Source organism: Pristiophorus japonicus, chromosome 5 (genome assembly GCF_044704955.1).
Source record: "Pristiophorus japonicus isolate sPriJap1 chromosome 5, sPriJap1.hap1, whole genome shotgun sequence".
In the NCBI taxonomy this organism is placed as follows: Eukaryota; Metazoa; Chordata; class Chondrichthyes; family Pristiophoridae; genus Pristiophorus; species Pristiophorus japonicus.
In genome coordinates, this window is record NC_091981.1 from 105,795,217 (window position 1) to 105,813,747 (window position 18,531).

The 18,531-nt window shown below is 46.6% G+C and overlaps 1 protein-coding gene across 3 annotated transcripts in view; it reads right to left on the reverse strand.

Annotated features, from left to right (window-relative positions):
* Positions 1–17,851, reverse strand: part of jazf1b (JAZF zinc finger 1b) — a 447,675-nt gene extending 429,824 nt beyond the window's left edge. For 2 of the 3 annotated variants that reach the window (XM_070880824.1, XM_070880823.1), the window contains exon 1: positions 17,718–17,851. In XM_070880824.1, the coding sequence (XP_070736925.1) occupies positions 17,718–17,832 (115 nt within the window). In that variant the 5' untranslated portion in view covers positions 17,833–17,851. Of the gene's footprint in view, positions 1–17,195; positions 17,270–17,717 lie in introns of those variants that run through there. The other variant, XM_070880828.1, reaches the window with a different exon arrangement.
* Between the last annotated feature and the right edge of the window lie 680 nt (positions 17,852–18,531).

Sequence of the window (18,531 nt, forward strand, 5' to 3'; positions counted from 1 at the left end):
AGGCCATTCGGCCCTTCGAGCCTGCACTGCCATTCAAGGCTGAACATGCAACTTCAGTGCATCATTCCTGCTTTCCCGCCATACCCCTTGATCCCCCTAGTGGTAAGGAATACATCCAACTCCTTTTTGAATATATTTAGTGAATTGGCCTCAACAACTTTCTGTGGTAGAGAATTCCACAGGTTCACCACTCTCCGGGTGAAGAAGTTTCTCCTCATCTCGGTCCTAAATGGCTTACCCCTTTGATATAATAGCCATTATGGAGATGTGGTTCCAAAGTGACCAAGGTTGGGAACTAAATATTCCAGGATACTTAACATTTAGAAGAGATAGGCAAAATTGAAAAGGAGGAGGGATAACCCTGACAATAAAGGATAGGATAAAGACAGTAGCGGAAAAGGATCTTAGCTCAGAAAATCAAGAAGTAGAATCAGTTTGGGTGGAGCTAATAAACAGCAAGGGGCAGAAAACATTGATGGGAGTTGTTTATAGGCCCCCAAACAGTAGTGGTAATGTAGGGCACAGTATAAATCAGGAAATTAGAGGTGCATGTAACAAGGGTAATCATGGGGGACTTTAATCTACATATAGACTGGGCAAACCAAAATTGCAGTAATAGTGTGGAGGACGAATTCAGGGAATCTTTTCCAGATCAGTATGTTGAGGAACCAATTAGGGAACAGACTATTTTAGATCTAGTATTGTACAATGAGAAAGGTTTAATTAATAACCTTGTAGTAAAGGGATCCGAGGGACCATAATATGATAGAATTTTATATTGAATTTGAAAATCATTTAGTTAAATATGAAACAAGGGGCTTAAATTTAAACAAAGCATACTAGGTAGGTCTTAGGGGAGATTTGGCTGGTAGGTTAGGAAAATACATTAAAAGGTATCTCTTCTCTTAGGCAGTCCCTCGGAGTCAAGGATGACTTAAAATGCATGATGGTACACAAGCAATGGCTAACATTTAAAGAATTAATACATAATTTACAACAAACATACATTTCTTTAAGGCACAAAGGCCCCACAGGAAATGTGATCCAACCGTGGCTAACAAGAGATGTTAAAGATAGTATTAGATCAAAGGAAGAGGCTTGTAAAGTTTCCAAAAAGAGCAGTAAGCCTGAGGATTGGGAGGATTTTAGAATTCAGCAAAGGAGGACCAAGAAATTGATTAAAAAAAGGGAAAAGAGAATGAGTAAACTAGCGAGAGACATAAAAAACAGACTGTAAAAGCTTCTATAGATATGCAAAAAGGAAAAGATTAGCGAAAGTAAATGTGGGTGCCCTACAGGCTGCGATAGGAGAAATTATAATGGGGAATAAGGAAATGGTAGAGAAGTTAACCAAATACTTTGGGGCCGAAATTGCCCACTGCCCCATTTCAAATTAAATTAAGAATTACCGCCAGGACAGATGTGGCGGAGATTGGAGGGAACATCAGGCCTTTTGCATACAAAAATGAACGGGACGTTGTTGGGGGTGGCAGAGAGTCGGGAACGGGGCGGAATTGGGTGGTGTCATCAGCGGCACGCTGATGACATTAGCACGACACTAGACGTGCTGCGTCGCGCTGATGCGGAGCAACGTCCCTCCCTTCACTTAAAGGGGAAGGACGCTATGAGGCTGAGTGAGGCCTCCTTGGCGCTCACTGGAGGGTGCTGGGCTGCCTGTTGGCGGCTCGGCTGAACCAGCGGCCTCCGTTGTTGGGCCTACTACAGAGTCGGCCAATAATTAAAACAAAATGGCAGTCACAGCAGCTTCCCACCACGCGAAGCTGTCAGGGGCACCGACTGCCGACGGCTGAGCTCCCGAGGGGCAATTTTGGCGCCTGTGTATCTGTCTTCATGGAAGAAGACACAAAAAACCTCCCAGAAATAGTGGAGAACCAAGGGTCTAGCAAGAATGAGGAATTGAAAGAAATTAGTATTAGTAAAAAAAATAGTACTGGTGAAATTAATGGGACTGAAAGTCGTTAAATCCCGTGGACTTGATGGCCTACATCCTAGGGTTTTGAAAGAGGTGCCTATAGAGATATTGGATGCATTGGTTGTCATCTTCCAAAATTGCATAGATCCTAGAACGATTCCCGCAGATTGGAAGGTAGCGAATGTAACCCCGTTATTTAATAAAGAAGGGCGAGAGAAAACGGGGAACTACAGACCAGTTAGCCTCACATTGGTAGTAGGAAAAATGCTAGAATCTATTAAGGATGTGGTAACAAGGCACTTAGAAAATAATAATTGGCAGAGTCAAGACGGAATTATGAACAAGAAATCATATTTGGCAAATCTGAGGTTGTAACTAGCAGAATAGATAAAGGGGAACCAGTGGATGTGGTGTATTTGAATTTTCAGAAGGCATTCGATAAGGTGCCACACAAGAGGTTATTCAACAAAATTAGGGCTCATGGGATTGGTGGTAATATATTAGCATGGATTGAGGATTGGTTAATGGACAGAAAACAGAGAGTAGGAATAAATGGATCATTTTCAGGTTGGCAGGCGGTAACTAGTGGGGTGCCACAAGGATTGGTGCTTGGACACCAGCTATTCACAATCTATATCAATGATTTGGATGAGGGGACTAAGTTTGCTGATGATACAAAGCTAGTGGGAATGCAAGTTGTGAGGAGGATGCAAAGAGGCTTCAAGGAGATATAGACAGGCTAAGTGAGTGGGCAAAAACATGGCAAAAGGAATATAATGTGGAGAAATGTGAAGTTATCCACTTTGCTAGGAAAAATAGAAAAGCAGAGTATTTTTTTAAAATGGTGAGAGATTGGGAAATGTTGGTGTTCAGAGGGACCTGGGTGTCCTTGTATACAAATCACTAAGTTAACATGCAGGCATAGCAAGCAATTAAGAAAGCAAATGGTATGTTGTCCTTTATTACAAGAGGATTTGAGTACATGAGTAAAGGCGTCTTACTGCAATGAAATAGGGTCCTGCTGAGACCGCACCTGGAGTATTGTGTACAGTTTTGGTCTCCTTAGAAAGATATACGTGCCATAGAGGGAGTGCAATAAAGGTTCACCAGACTCATTCCTGGGATGGGGGATTGTCCTATGAGGAGAGATTGAGTAGAGTAGGCCTATATTCTCTAGAATTTAGAAGAATGCGAGGTGATTTCAATGAAACATACAAAATTCTTACAGGGCTTGACACGGTAGATGCAGGGAGGATGTTTCCTCTGGCTGGGGAGTCTAGAACCAGGGGTCACAGTCTCAGAATAAGGGGTCGGCCATTTAGGACTGAGATGAGGGGAAACGTCTTCACTCAGAGGATCGTGAATCTTTGGAATTCTCTACCCCAGAGGACTGTAGAAGCTCTGAGTAAATATTCAAGACAGAGATCGATAGATTTTTGGATATTAAGGGAATCAAGGGATGTGGGGATAGTGCAGGAAAGTGAAGTTGAGGTAGAAGATCAGCCATGGTGCAGCAGGCTCGAGGGGCCGAATGGCCTACTCCTGTCCCTAATTCTTATGTTCTTGAAGGTTTAGGTGATAGATGTAGACTACAAATATGCGTGCAAGCTTCAAGCCCAAGACCTCTTTCTGCTGTTGAGGGGTTTCTCAGTGTCCATTCACATGAGCATTTTGGCTGCCGATATGAGGATCGGGCGGGAAAGTGGAGTTGAGTTGAGGTCACAGATCAGCCATGATCTTATTAAGTAAACTACCCGCCTCCTTTCTTTCTGTTTACGAGATCAAACACTTTGTTTCAAAATTCAACAGGGAATTGTTCAGCTGATCTTAGCCTTATAAGCACATACCCAGACATCGCTTGTAATATTGAATATTAATCCGGAGGCATCTATATAGGGCATCATATAATAAAGCTGTAGCTGGATAATTCATAACCCACATAAGGAATATTAGTCAAAGGGTACCAGGCAAATCTTTGCCCCTTTGTCCCATCGTTCCATAAGAAAATTGTCTGGAAATTTACCATCCACATCCAAGGGTGATTCGATGCCTAAAGGTATCTGAAGATATTGAAATGGCAGTGCCTTGCTTTAATGTATAGATTGTACAAAAATATTAGCATAAACCCAGATTCACTAACCAAAAAAGGAAGTATTTTGGAAAACATTTTCAGATGCAGTGATATAGCAATATAGTTTTCGTAAAGAGCTGTGACCTGTTAGTTTATATTAGTGACTTATTTAATCTCTGTCAATCTATATGGATCTGTGTTCGAAAAAAATAGCAATTCATATATTTTATACCATGATTTTTTAAGAGTTTATCTCTTGATTTACAAGGACGGAGGGGTCGAGGGTTGTTTTTTTGAGAAGAGGTGAGATGACGGCAGATTTGAGGGAGAGAGGGACAGTACCTGAGGAGAACTGCTAACAATGTCAGCTAACATGGGAGCCAGAAAAGGAAGTTGGGTGATCAGCAGTTTGATGGGAATAGGGTCAAGGGAGCAGGAAGTGGGTCTCATGGACAGGATGAGCTCAGAAAGGTCATGAGGGGAGATTGGAGAGAAACCGGAGAAAGATGTGAAGTCAGGGCGAGGACGAGAGCAGGGGGGATCCTTAGAGAAGGTTTGGCCTGGTGGGCTAGGGGAAGGAAGGAAACTGGCAGAGGCAGCCGAATGGATAGTCTCGTTCTTAGAGCCAAAGTAGTCCATGAACTCCTCACACTTATTGTCGGAGGTGAGGGTGAAGATTGGGGAGAAGGGTTTAAAAAGACATTTAGCAGTGAAGAATAGAAGCCAGGGTTTATCTTTACATTCCAAAATGATTCTGGAACAGTGAGTGAATTTGGCAGACGAGCGCAGGACCCGATGGTGCATTATGTGGTCCAGCCAGATCTGGCATTGAATGGCTAAACCAGTTGTCTGCCATATCCGTTCAAGTCTGCATCCCTTGGACTTAAGGGTGTGGTGATCATGGCTGTACCAGGGGAAAGGCTAGGGGGGAAGAGAGAATAATTGTTTTAATAGGGACTAGGACATCAAAGATGGTGGTGAGGGTATGATTGAGCAGATCGGTAGCTGCAGAAATGTCGTGGTGAATGGAGGGCCAAAGCTGGACAGTTGAGAGTTCATAAATGCAGTTGTCAGAGAGTCAGGAGAGAGTTTTTTCCAGGGTCAGATACAGGAGGTGGTAGGGTTGGGGGTTGGTGGAAGGGGACGGGGGGACGGGGGGGGGATGTTGGTGGAGAGCGATACGAGGAATTGGTCAGAGGTGGCTTGTCACAATGGGAGTAGCGAGGCCACGAGAGATGGTAAAGTTGAGTGGCTGGCCGTAAATATGAGTTGGGGAGTTTACATGGAGGGAGAGATTAAGGGAGGGTAGGAGGCTTGTGAACTGAGAGAGAGAGCATGTTGAATTGAGATGGAGGTTGAAATCACTGAGGATGAGAAGTCATTCGGTGCAGAGGCAGAGAGAGGAAAGCAGTGAAGAAATATCATCAATAAATATTTTTATGGTACTTGGGTGGGTGGTAGAGAACAAGAATTTTAAATGAGTGGCAAGAGGTGTGGAATCGGGCGAGATGCTCAAAGGAGGAGAAAGTGCCAGAGGAGTAGCGAGGCAGATCAAGGTGTGATTTGCTGATGAGAGCTACACTGCCATGATGGTGGTCTGAGCAGGGCAAGTGTTGGAAGGTATAGTCATGTCGATGCTATCATTCACAATGAAGTCATGGATGGGAAGGGCCTTGCTCGCAAGCGAACGGATGTTCTGGAGGGAGCTAAGGAGCGGGTCGGTGATGGCTACTGCCTGCATCCTGCATCCACAGTGCTGGGGGGCGGGGGTGAGTTGGACAGGGAGGAGATTGGCAATTGCTGAAGACATACGCTTGTTAGCCCCCTAGCCAAGCTGTTCCAATGCAGCTATGACACTTGCATTTACCTAACAATGTCCTATGCATGAAAAGCAGTGCAAAACTCCCAAAGACCACCCTGTCAGCTTCCTCCCAATCATTAGCAAAGTGTTGAAGAAATCACCAAAAGTGCCAACAAGCGATACCTACTCACCAATAGCCTGTTTGTTGGTGCTCAGGTTGAGTTCTGCCAGAACTAATTGCTCCAGACCTAGATCCAGATATGGATGCAAGAGTTCAATGCCAGAGAAGAGGTGACAATAGCTACCCTTGAAATCAAGGTAACATTCGACCAAGTATGGCACAAAGGAGCTTTAACAAAAGCAAGGTCAATTGCATCAAATTGAAAACCCTCCAGTGGCCAGAGTCACACCTGCCACCCAGGAAGATCATTGTGATTATCAGGGGTCAATTATCACAGCCCCAAGACTCAGTGCAATGTCCTTGGCCCATTCATCCTCTGCTGCTTCATCAATGACCTTCCCTGCATTATAAGGTCAGAAGTGGAGACGTTATTTGACAATCCTACAGTGTTCAGCTCCATTCACACCTCCTCTAATAATGCAGTTCAGCCTATCTGGATAATATCCAAGCTTGGCTGGTAAGTAGTGGATAACATTCGTGTCACATAAGTACTAGACAATGACCATCTCCCTCTGACCTTGAACAACACCAACATCGTCAAATCACCTACCATCAACATCATCAGGTCACCAATGACCAGAAGCCTAACTGGACCAACCATATCAACACCATGGTAGAAGCTAGGTACTTTGTGGTGAGTGGCTCATCATTTAATCTTCCCAAAGCCTCTCTCATCATCTCCAAGTTTCAAGTTAGGTGCATAATGAAATACTCACCACTCACCTGGATGAGTGCAACTGTAACAACATTCAAGAATCTTGACTCGATTCATGACAAAGCAGTCTGCTTGATTGGTGCTTCTGCCACTAGACACAATACTCAGCCCCTCTACCATCAGTATTCTGTGGCTGCACTCAGTACTATTTGCAGGATGCACTGCAGCAACTCGCCAAGCTTACTTCAGCAGAACCTGCGACTTCTGCCAGTAAGAAGGACAAGAGCAGCAAGATCACGAAAACACCATCACCTCCAAGTTCCGCTCCAAATCAAGAAACTATCCAGACTTGAACATTTATCAATGTTCCTTCATCATTGCCTGGTAAAAATTCTGAAACACCAAGGATTGCAGCTGTTCAAGGAGAATACCCATCACCACTTTCTTAGGGCAACTGGGGATGGGCATTCCAAGGTGCCTTGGAAGGAGCGGTAGCAGATGAACTTCATGTTATGATAACGTTCACTCATCGAAGAAGAGCTTTTTCATAAGATGTGTAGGCCGTTTTGGATCAGATAATACAGTTGCACGACAGCGTGTCCAGTAAAGCAGAGGTGAAGTCAGATTTCCTCTGACATCAAGATATATATGGAGGGGTCTATAAACATTATATCCATCACCAACCTGGAACCGAACAGAATGCCTCAAGTGTCACTGCACCTCCATTTGGTGGCTCTCAATATAAATTTGATTCTGCTATAGGTACCTTCTCAGGTTCGGTGGCATCAGTCACTCCATTAAGGAGTGCGTGCATCTTACTTTTGCTGTCTGATTACCCTCCAGTTTTTGCATCTCGGTTTTTAAAAAACTCCAGTGTCAGCTTTTAGTCAAACTGACTACCCCTACCACCATCAGAATCCACCAGCCTAACTTGCTAATGCTCCCTTGTTGAGTTCAAATAAATAAAGCTGTTGTAGGTGCAATAAGTATAAATGGTCACTAGAATGTCATTAACTCAAGGATACAGGACCGAATGCCCCAGTCTGGAACTGAAACTGCTCCTGCTCTTGCTATGCTGTAAATGTAACTCCTTGAGAGGAACTTGGAAAGGGAGGGAGAAGATTCAGTTACTGTGGTCCATGTTGGGACCAGTGACATCGGGAAGAAAAGGGAGGAGATCCTACTATGGGAAAATCAGAAGTTAGGAAATAAATTTTAAAAAACAGGACCTCACAGGTGGTAACACTGGGATTACTACCTGAGCCACGTGCTAATTATCATAGGAATAGGAAGATCAGAAAGGTGAATGCGTGGCTGAAAGACTGGTGTGAAGAGGGGGTCACATTTCATGGGTCACTAGCATCAGTACTGGGACAGGAAAGAGCTGTACCACAGGGACCGGCTCCAACTAAACCACAGTGGGACCAATGTCTTAGCAGAAAGGATAAACAGTACTGTCGATAGGACTTTAAGCCAGTAAGACGAAGGAAGAGGATTTGGTGAAAATAACATAAGTCGAAAGATAAAAGAAATAGGAAAGAAGAGTAAAGGCCAGATCAAGGTAAGGAACAAGGGTAACATAAACGGTCGGGGAACAAATAGTCATAAAACAGAAGTATGAAAGGGCTGTTAAAAAGCAAAATAAAAGGATCAATCGTTAAAGACAAATTAAACTGCCTGTACAGCAACGTACACAGCATTCAAAACAAAACCGGGGAACTGGAAGCAATAATCCGTAGCGAGGAACCAGATGTATTAGGAATAACTGAAACATCACTACACAAAGAACAGGACTGGCAACTAAATAGTGCAGATTATAAAACAATCAGATAGGACAGGGAAGGAAGCAGGGGGGTGGGGTAGATGTACTAAATAGTAACTTAATGGCAGTAGAAAAAAGGGACATGACTAACAGAAGGATAGAAACCAAATCCATATGGATTAAAATAAAAGATAAGATGGGATCGATCGCACTAATAGGGGTATACCACATAGCATCCAATAGTGGAAAGGAGTTGGGAGAAGAAATATGTAATCAAATATGTGAAATGAATAAAAGACATAGATTAATAATCATGGGAGATTTTAACTACCCCCAAATAAACTGGCAAAAAGTGGTAGCTAAAGGGGTACAGGAATTGAGTTTTTACAATGTGTGCAGGATTCTTGTCTCATCCAGTGTATAAAAAGCCCAACAAGAAACACAACGCAGCAGAATCTAGTAATAGGAAATGAACCAGAACAGCTAAGAGAAGTAAACGCAGGGGAACATCTAGGCAATAGGGATCACAACAAAATGAGATTTAAGATGAAAAGAAATAAAGATTGAAAAGACACAAGAGGTTACTGCACAAGATAAAAGTTCACATGGTTGAGGGAAATATATTGGAGAGAGGATTGGCTAACTAACAGAAAAGAGAGTCGGGATAAATGGGTCATTTTCAGGTTGGCAAACAGTGACTTGTGGGGTGCCGCAGGGATCGGTGCTGGGTCCTCAACTATTTACAATCTATATTAATGACTTGGATGAAGGGACCGAGTGTAATGTAGCCAAGTTTGCTGATAATACAAAGATGAGTGGGAAAGCAAATTGTGAGGAGGACATAAAAATCTGCAAAAGGATATTGACAGGCTAAGTGAGTGGGCAAAAATTTGGCAGATGGAGTATCATGTGGGAAAATATGAGGTTATCCACTTTGGCAGAAATAATAGAAAAGCAAATTAAAATTTAAATGGAGAAATGGGTCCTTGTGCATGAAACACAAAAAGTTAATATGCAGATATAGCAAGTCATCAGGAAGGCAAATGGAATGTTGGCCTTTATTGCAAGGGGGATAGAGTATAAAAGCAGAGAAGTCCTGCTACAACTGTACAGGGTATTGGCAAGGCCACACCTGGAGTACTGCGTACAGTTTTGGTCTCCGTATTTAATGAAGGATATACATTACATTGGAGGCTGTTCAAAGAAGGTTCACTAGGTTGACTCCGGAGCTGAGGGGGTTGACTTATGAAGATAGGTTGAGTAGGTTGGGTCTATACTCATTGGAGTTCAGAAAATTATGATGAATGAATTGAGTGTAATATCTCCAAGTTTGCAGATGACACTAAGCTGGGTGGCAGTGTGAGTTGTGAGGAGGATGCTCAGAGGCTGCAGGGTGACTTGGACAGGTTAGGTGAGTGGGCAAATGCATGGCAGATGCAGTATAATGTGGATAAATGTGAGGTTATCCACTTTGGTGGCAAAAACATGAAGGCAGAATATTATCGGAATGGCGGCAGATTAGGAAAAGGGGAGGTGCAACGAGACCTGGGTGTCGTGGTACATCAGTCATTGAAAGTTGGCATGCAGGTACAGCAGACAGTGATGAAGGCAAATGGCATGTTGGCCTTCATAGCGAGATGATTTGAGTATAGGAGCAGGGAGGTCTTACTGCAGTTGTACAGGGCCTTGGTGAGGCCTCAGCTGGAATATTGTGTTCAGTTTTGGTCTCCTAATCTGAGGAAGGACGTTCTTGCTATGGAGGGAGTGCAGCAAAGATTCACTCGACTGATTCCTGGGAAGTCAGGACTGACATATGAGGAGAGACTGGATCGACTGGGCTTGGTATTCACTGGTGTTTAGAAGAATGAGAGGGGATCTCATAGAAACATATAAAATACTGAGGGGATTGGACAGGTTAGATGCAGGAAGAATGTTCCCGATGTTGGGGAAGTCCAGAACCAGGGGACACAGTCTAAGGATAAGGGGTAAGCCATTTAGGACTGAGATGAGGAGAAAGTTCTTCACTCAGAGAGTTGTTAACCTGTGGCATTCTCTACCGCAGAGAGTTGTTGATGCCAGTTCGTTAGATATATTCAAGAGGGAGTTAGATATGGCCCTTACGGCTAAAGGGATCAAGGGGTATGGAGAGAAAGCAGGAAAGGGGTACTGAGGTGATGATCAGCTATGATCTTACTGAATGGTGCATCTGCAAACTTAGAGATATTTCATTCAATTCCTTCATCTAAATCATTGATATATATTGTAAATAGCTGGGGTCACAACACTGAGCCCCCCACTAGTCACTGCCTGCCATTCTGAAAAGGATCCATTTATCCAGACTCTCTACTTCTTGTCTGCCAACCAGTTCTCTATCCACATCAATACATTACCGCCAATACCATGTGCTTTAATTTTGCACACCAATCTTTTGTTCGGGACCTTGTCAAAAGCCTTTTGAAAGTCCAAATACACCACATCCACTGGTTCTCCCCTGTTCACTCTGCTAGTTACATCCTCAAAAAATTCTAGAAGATTTTACAAACATGATTTCATAAATCAATGCTGACTTGGACCGATCCTGTCACTGCTTTCCAAATGCGCTGCTATTTCAACTTTAATAATTGATTCCAACATTTTCCCCGCCACTGATGTCAGGCTAACCGGTCTATAATTCCCCATTTTTTCTCTCCTTCCTTTCTTAAAAAGTGGTGTTACATTAGCTACCCTCCAGTCCATAGGAACTGATCCAGAGTCGATAGACTGCTGGAAAATGATCACCAATGCATCCAGTATTTCTAGGGCCACTTCCTTAAGTACTCTGGGATGCAGATTATCAGGCCCTGGGGATTTATTGGCCTTCAATACCATCAATTTCCCTCATACAATTTCCTGGCTAATAAGGGTATCCTTCAGTTCCTCCTTCTCACTAGACACTCTGTCCCCTAGTATTTCCGGAAGGTTATTTGGTTCTGTCTTCACGAAGGAAGACACAAAGTATTTGTTCAATTGGTTTGCCATTTCTTTGTTCCCCATTATAAATTCACCTGATTCTGACTGCAAGGGACCTACGTTTGGCTTCACTAATCTTTTTCTCATCACATATCTATAGAAGCTTTTGCAGTCAGTTTTTATGTTCCCAGCAAGCTTCCTCTCATACTCTATTTTCCCCCTCCTAATTAAATCCTTTGTCCTCCTCTGCTGAATTCTAAATTTCTCCGAGTCCTCAGGTTTGCTGCTTTTTCTGGCCAATTTATATACCTCTTCCTTGGATTTAACACTTATCCTTAATTTCCCTTGTTAGCCACGGTTGAGCCACCTTCCCCGTTTTTACTCCAGACTGGGATATACAATTGTTGAAGTTCATCCATGTGATCTTTAAATGTTTGCCATTGCCTATCCACCGTCAACCCTTTAAGTATCATTCGCCAGTCTATTCTAGCCAATTCACGTCACATATCATTGAAGTTACCTTTCCCTAAGTTCAGGACCCTAGTCTCTGAATTAACTGTGTCACTCTCCATCTTAATAAAGAATTCTACCATATTATGGTCATACATATCATCATCCTCACTTTGGACCACTGATGACATCATTATAACATTGGACAAAGTTTTAAAGCAGGGAAGTCTTGCTACAGCTATACAGGCTATTGGTGAGGCCACACCTGGAATACTACATGCAGTTTTGGTTTCCATATTTATGAAAGGATATACTTGCTTTGGAGGCAGTTCAGAGAAGGTTCACTAGGTTGATTCCATGGATGAGGGGGTTGACATGAGGAAAGGTTGAGTAGGTTGGGCCACTACTCATTGAAATTCAGAAGAATGAGAGGTGATCTTATCAAAATATACGAGATTATGAGGGGGCTTGACAAGGTGGATGCAGAGAGAATGTTTCCACTGATGGGGGAGACTAGAACTAGAGGGCATGATCTTAGAATAAGGGGCCGCCCATTTAAAACAGAGATGAGGAGAAATTTCTTCTCTCAGAGGGTTGTAAATCTGTGGAATTCGCTGCCTCAGAGAGCTGTGGAAGCTGGGACATTGAATAAATTTAAGACAGAAATAGACAGTTTCTTAAACAATATGGGAATAAGGGGTTATGGGGAGCGGGCGGGAAAGTGGAGCTGAGTGCATGATCAGATCAGCCATGATCTTATTGAATAGCGGAGCAGGCTCGAGGGGCCGTATGACCTACTCCTGTTCCTATTTCTTATGTTCTTATTAATCTCCTGTGGCATTGGAAGTCAAGGCTTTGCGCTGTCTTCAGGCAGGGTTACAGGATGGGAATAATTAGACCAAAATGTACAAATATAATTCAGTCCTCATTTTAAAGTCATATATTCTGCCCTATTTGTATATAATTAATTGATTTATTATTCATATTTAAACAGCAAAACTTACAACAATTTGGGAAGCAGATACATAGAGTTGGTTGGAGCACAGGAGTTTCTCTGTGCAACCGATTGAAGAGAGAGATCGGAGATGCAAAACTGATTCGCTACCACCAGTGGTGACGAGTGTGACAAGTTTACATGAGCAGTTTCCATTATAAATGTGGATATAGGAATTTAGAATAGAAATGTTGACACAAGTGTGACAAAAATATGAAAACAAGTAGTAATGTTTTGTTGACAGGAAGTGTGTACAGACATAGGATTTATAATTTCTCATAGATAGTTGTAAGGACGTTGCAGTAATGTCAGAACACAGTTTGATTTTGTTCAGTTTCTTGTTTACATTTGTGAACAGTGTGATGGGCATCAGTTAACAGATTCATCATGCAGCAGAATCGAATGGTTGAAACAGAGGTGATATAACATTTCATTTGAACAGCAGTTGTATTAGTATTTGTTTCACTCCATATTGCAAGGGACTATTATAGCTTGTATACATTAAAAATAATTATCTCACGCACACAGATAGACTTTGCTTTATGACAGTCAGTCATCAAGAAACACCACATATGAATAATCCTTGTGAATAACTTTCACAACCTACTTACTCATATCATTCAGTCCCATTACTACTCCACTGGTAGAGCAAGCATCTACACAGTAAAATTATTTAAGGTCAAAAGGAGGATAGGTCAATGACGTCACATACCGTAACAGCTATTCTCAGCAAATCAGGGTTAGTTTCTTACAAAATACATTTTAAGTGGACTTAATTTTCAAAATGCTACGATAACTGATAATTATATTCAGTATAATAACCCGGAGTTCAGAGGCCATCTCACACTGCTTGATTCCATAAGGCAGTGTGCTGTCAAGTATAAATGTGTCTGGACCTTCCTCAACCATCTGGGCACTCTGTAAACTGAGGCAGAGCTTGTTTAAACGTTTTAAGCAAGCCGATGTCCTCTCCCATGTTTTAGGCTTATTTAAAATGTAACAACTCGTAAGCTCTGTGCATGAATGTCAGTATGGTAACTACAGTAAAAGTACATCCTCAAATGTGTTCTATGCGATTGATCATGTATCAATTCATCATTTTCTAAGCAGAAGTATATACACATCATATTTTGGGCTTTGCTAATATTTGCAGTACACCATTATCGTACTTATCAAAATATTTAATGTACTGTGAAGAATACCAAGTTATGAATACCCTGATAGCTTGCCCAGGACTTCTTATTTCATGCTTGAAAATTCTCAAATTAAAAGGCTCAACTGTAATCACCTTTACATCAGTGTCCACTATACCAGGGTTTTAACCTGCAGTAATCTTTGGAAGTGTGTTTTCATGTAATGTTGAAATCAGGGATTTCAAATGCACAGCCTACGGTACAATTTCATTCAGCCCCATGGTGTGCTGAGTCTTGTTGAAGCTCGAGTTGCTGAGTCTCCCAGGTACTGCTTCTCGAAGCCATGGAGAACTGCATCTTTTAAATTTTGCGGCACAGGGTTGGCCACCATGATGGCACACAGTCAGCATTAGCTTAGGAGTGACCAGAAACAGACCAGGATGGTTAAAGGGAGAGAGGGAGAGAGAGTGAGAGAGAGAAAGAGAGAGAGAGAGATGCACGGTTGGAAAGCAAGAGGGTGAACAGACACGAGGGGAATGGAGACAGGGACTCGGCGAGGGGGCAGGGCAGGAGGCTGCGACCTGGTGGGGGGGGGGGGGGGGAGGGTGAGCACATCGGGAGGCTGCGACCCGGGGGTGGTGGGGGGAGTGTGTCGGGAGGCTGCGAGCCTGCAGGCTGGGACCCAGGGGAGGGCGGTGGGTCAGGAGGCTGCGATATGAGGCGGGGCAAGTCAGCAGTGCTGGGACCCGGGGTGGTGGGGGGCGGTGAGGAGACGGGGACGGGAGCGGTGAGGGGACGGGGCAAGTCCTCAGGCTGCGACCGGAGAAAGGCGGTGGACGGCGGAACGAGTCTGCAGGCTGGGACCCAGGGAGGGGGGGGCTCGGGGCGAGTCCGTAGGCTGGGACCTGGGGGGGTGGGGTTATTCAGCAGGCTGGGATCCAGGGAGGGGTCTCGTGTCAGAGACTGCTAGCCGGGAAAGGGGGGGGGAGGCGGGAGACTGCGACCCGGGGTCAGGGGGGGTGCAAGTCAGCAGTGTGGGACCCGGGGCATGGTGAGTCCTCAGGCTGGGACCCGGGGTGAGGGGGCGGGTCGCGAGGCTGCGGCCCGGGTGGAGGGGGAGGGGGAGGGGGCGGGTCGCGAGGCTGGGGCCCGGCGGGAGGGGGCGGGTCGCGAGGCTGGGGCCCGGCGGGAGGGGGCGGGTCGCGAGGCTGCGGCCCGGCGGGAGGGGGCGGGTCGCGAGGCTGCGGCCCGGCGGGAGGGGGCGGGTCGCGAGGCTGCGGCCCGGCGGGAGGGGGCGGGTCGCGAGGCTGCGGCCCGGCGGGAGGGGGCGGGTCGCGAGGCTGCGGCCCGGCGGGAGGGGGCGGGTCGCGAGGCTGCGGCCCGGCGGGAGGGGGCGGGTCGCGAGGCTGCGGCCCGGCGGGAGGGGGCGGGTCGCGAGGCTGCGGCCCGGAGGGAGGGGGCGGGTCGCGAGGCTGCGGCCCGGCGGGAGGGGGCGGGTCGCGAGGCTGCGGCCCGGCGGGAGGGGGCGGGTCGCGAGGCTGCGGCCCGGCGGGAGGGGGCGGGTCGCGAGGCTGGGGCCCGGGGGGAGGGGGCGGGTCGCGAGGCTGGGGCCCGGCGGGAGGGGGCGGATCGCGAGGCTGAGGCCCGGGGGAGGGGGAGTTCCCAGGTTGAGACTCGGGGGACGGGGGGGTGGGTTGGAGGCTGTTACCTAGGAGAAGGGTCGGGAGGCTGCGACCCGGGGAGGGAGGGGAGGGCGGGGCCAGTCTGCAGGCTGGGACCCGGGAGGTGGGCGAGGCGTGTCCACAGGCTGGGAGCCGGTGAAGGGGGGCGTGTCAAGTCCGCTCGCTGGGCCCAGGGGGGGGGTGGGGGGCGGGTCGGAGGCTGCTACCCGGGGAGGGAGGAGAGAGTCGGGAGGCTGCGACACGGGGGAGGGAGGCGGGACCAGTCCACAGACTGGGACCCGGCGGGGCGGGGCGAGTCTTCACGCTGGGATCCGGGGAGGGGGCGCGGGGCAAGTCCGCAGGCTTGTTTTTAGGTACGGCAAGTGATCAGGAAGGCCAATGGAATCTTGGCCTTTATTGTAAAGGGGATAGGGTATTAAAAGCAAGGAAGTCTTTCTACAGCTATACAGGGTATTGGTGAGGCCACACCTGGAATACTGCGTATAATTTTGGTTTCCATATTTAAGAAAGGATATACTTGCTTTGGAGGCAGTTTAGAGAAGGTTCACTAGGTTGATTCCAGAGATGAGGGGGTTGACTTATGAGGAAAGGTTGAACCTCTACTTATTGGAATTCAGAAGAATGAGGTGTTCTTATCGAAACGTATAAGAATATGAGGGGGCTTGACAAGGTGGATGCAGAATGTTTCCACTGATAGGGGCGACTAGAATTAGGGGGCATAATCTTAGAATAAGGGGCCGCCCATTTAAAATTGAGAAGAGGAAGAATTTCTTCTGAGTTGTAAATCTGGAATTCGCTGCCTCAGAATGCTGTGGAAGCTGGGACATTGAATGGATTTAGGACAGAGATAAGCAGCTTCCTAACTGATAAGGAAATAAGGGGTTATGGGGCAGGGAAGTGGACCAGAGTCCATGATTGGATCAGCCATGATCGTATTAAATGGCGGAGCAGGCTCGAGGGACCGTATGGCTTACTCCTGCCCCTATTTCTTATGTTCTTATGAGAGATGGGTAAGAGGTGGCAGCGGTCCACAGTATTCTTTCGAAATTAGGAAGAGCACTCCTGCACCCTGTTCCTTTAAGGACCACTGTTTAGTTTTTCCAGTTCCACAGCGAACTTGTCGGAATTTGCAGAAGGGTCCTGAAACAGGTGCACAATCCTTTGCATATTTAAACTGATCTAACACTGATTTCAATAGCCGCCATGTAGGCCTAAAAATAGTGAGGACCAACGTGGCAACAGCCATGCCACTGGCACAGGTTAGGTGCAGGACCTCGTGCCCAGAATTTGGTATACATTGTGCCCGTTTTACACTCAAAACTGGGCAAAACATATACCAAGTGTGCCCAAATAACTTGTGCAGAATATGGCCCAGGCCATGTGCCAGGATGTTGGATCAGGCCCACTGTGCACAGAGTTTCACACCCCTGGTCTAAAGCTTCAAGTGGACAGGTTACCAAACTTTTCTGGAGACGTAAAAATCTGTTTAAAATAACATAAAAATTGTTTCACATCCTCTTTAACACTCCAGTCCTAAAGAGGGGATTGCATCTTAACTCAACGCAAATTATGAACAGTGCAAACCTCCCAGGAGATATTCAGGCTCCCATCTCATCTTCAGCGGGGCTACAGACCAGCACCCAAATGTCCCCACCCTCGCCTTCCTTACCCCAGGCTCCACCCCCGGGCCCGGCCCGGCCCCGCCCCGGGTAGCGGCCACACGCCAGGCCCGGACACTGCAGCCGTTGCCATGGCAGCGGCTAAATCTCCCCGCTCAGCCCCAGGCGGGCGCCCGTCCACCCTTCACATCGAGCGGGTAGGTGAGTGGGTCTGGGCCGGGCGCGGCCTGCGGGCAGGGGCCCCGCGGAGCCTCGGCCTAAAGCCATACCCTGGGTCTGGGTCTGGGTCCGGGGGCGGGGGGGAACGGGACTCGGAAAAGCAGCACGGCCAGCGCCACACCCAGTAACACCCCTCACCCCCACCCTCCCCCCCCGCCGCTCGGCCAGCGCCTGCTCCACAGCTGCCAGCAGGGCGGGCCGGCAAGCGCGGCCGGACGCTGCCTCCCTCACTCCCCACCCAGCCGCCCGCGGCCCGCTCCCTTCCTACCGATGTGGTTGTCCTCGATGTGCTCGATGAGCTCCCCCAGGGTCTGGAAGTGCAGCCCGCAGCCCCCGAAGCGGCAGGTATTGGAGAAGAAGGAGGCGGCGGCGATCCCTGTCATGGTGCTACATGGGTCCAGGAGGGGAGGGAGGAGGAGGAGGAGGAGGGAGGGAGTCAGCCAGCGAGGAGGGGGCGGGGGCACCCACACTCGCACACCTACAGCACTCCTCACAAACCAGCCGTCACTCTACTTGCACATCACGTAGAGACCATTTTTTTTAATGTTAAAAAGCTGTTTTACTCCCCAATTCAATTATTAGTAATTTTATAAAGCCCTACGAAGTATATTGCATTAAAAGTAATCAGCTTGTTGATTCACTTGTTTCAAAACATACACCAAAGCTGTCAGTGTTGGGCAAATCCTATTGAGAGTTCCCAGTTGTGAGCTGTATTTATCTCAAAGTAAGGAAAGTATCTGAAAGTATTGCCCCATGCCAAAAACATAACTAAATCACAATTAGTATTATTTTCTTGTCTAATCAATGCTTTTCATGTTTTCTCTTCACACAATCCACTGGGCAATGAGATTTGCAGCATTTTCTATTGCATACTCTGGCTGGAGAAACATAGAAAATAGGTGCAGGATTAGGCCATTCGGCCTTTCGAGCCTGCACCACCATTCAATAAGATCATGGCTGATCATTCGCTCAGTACCCCTTTCCTGCTTTCTCTCCATACCCTTTGATCCCCTTAGCCGTAAGGGCCATATCTAACTCCCTCTTGAATATATCCAATGAACTGGCATCAACAACTCTCTGCG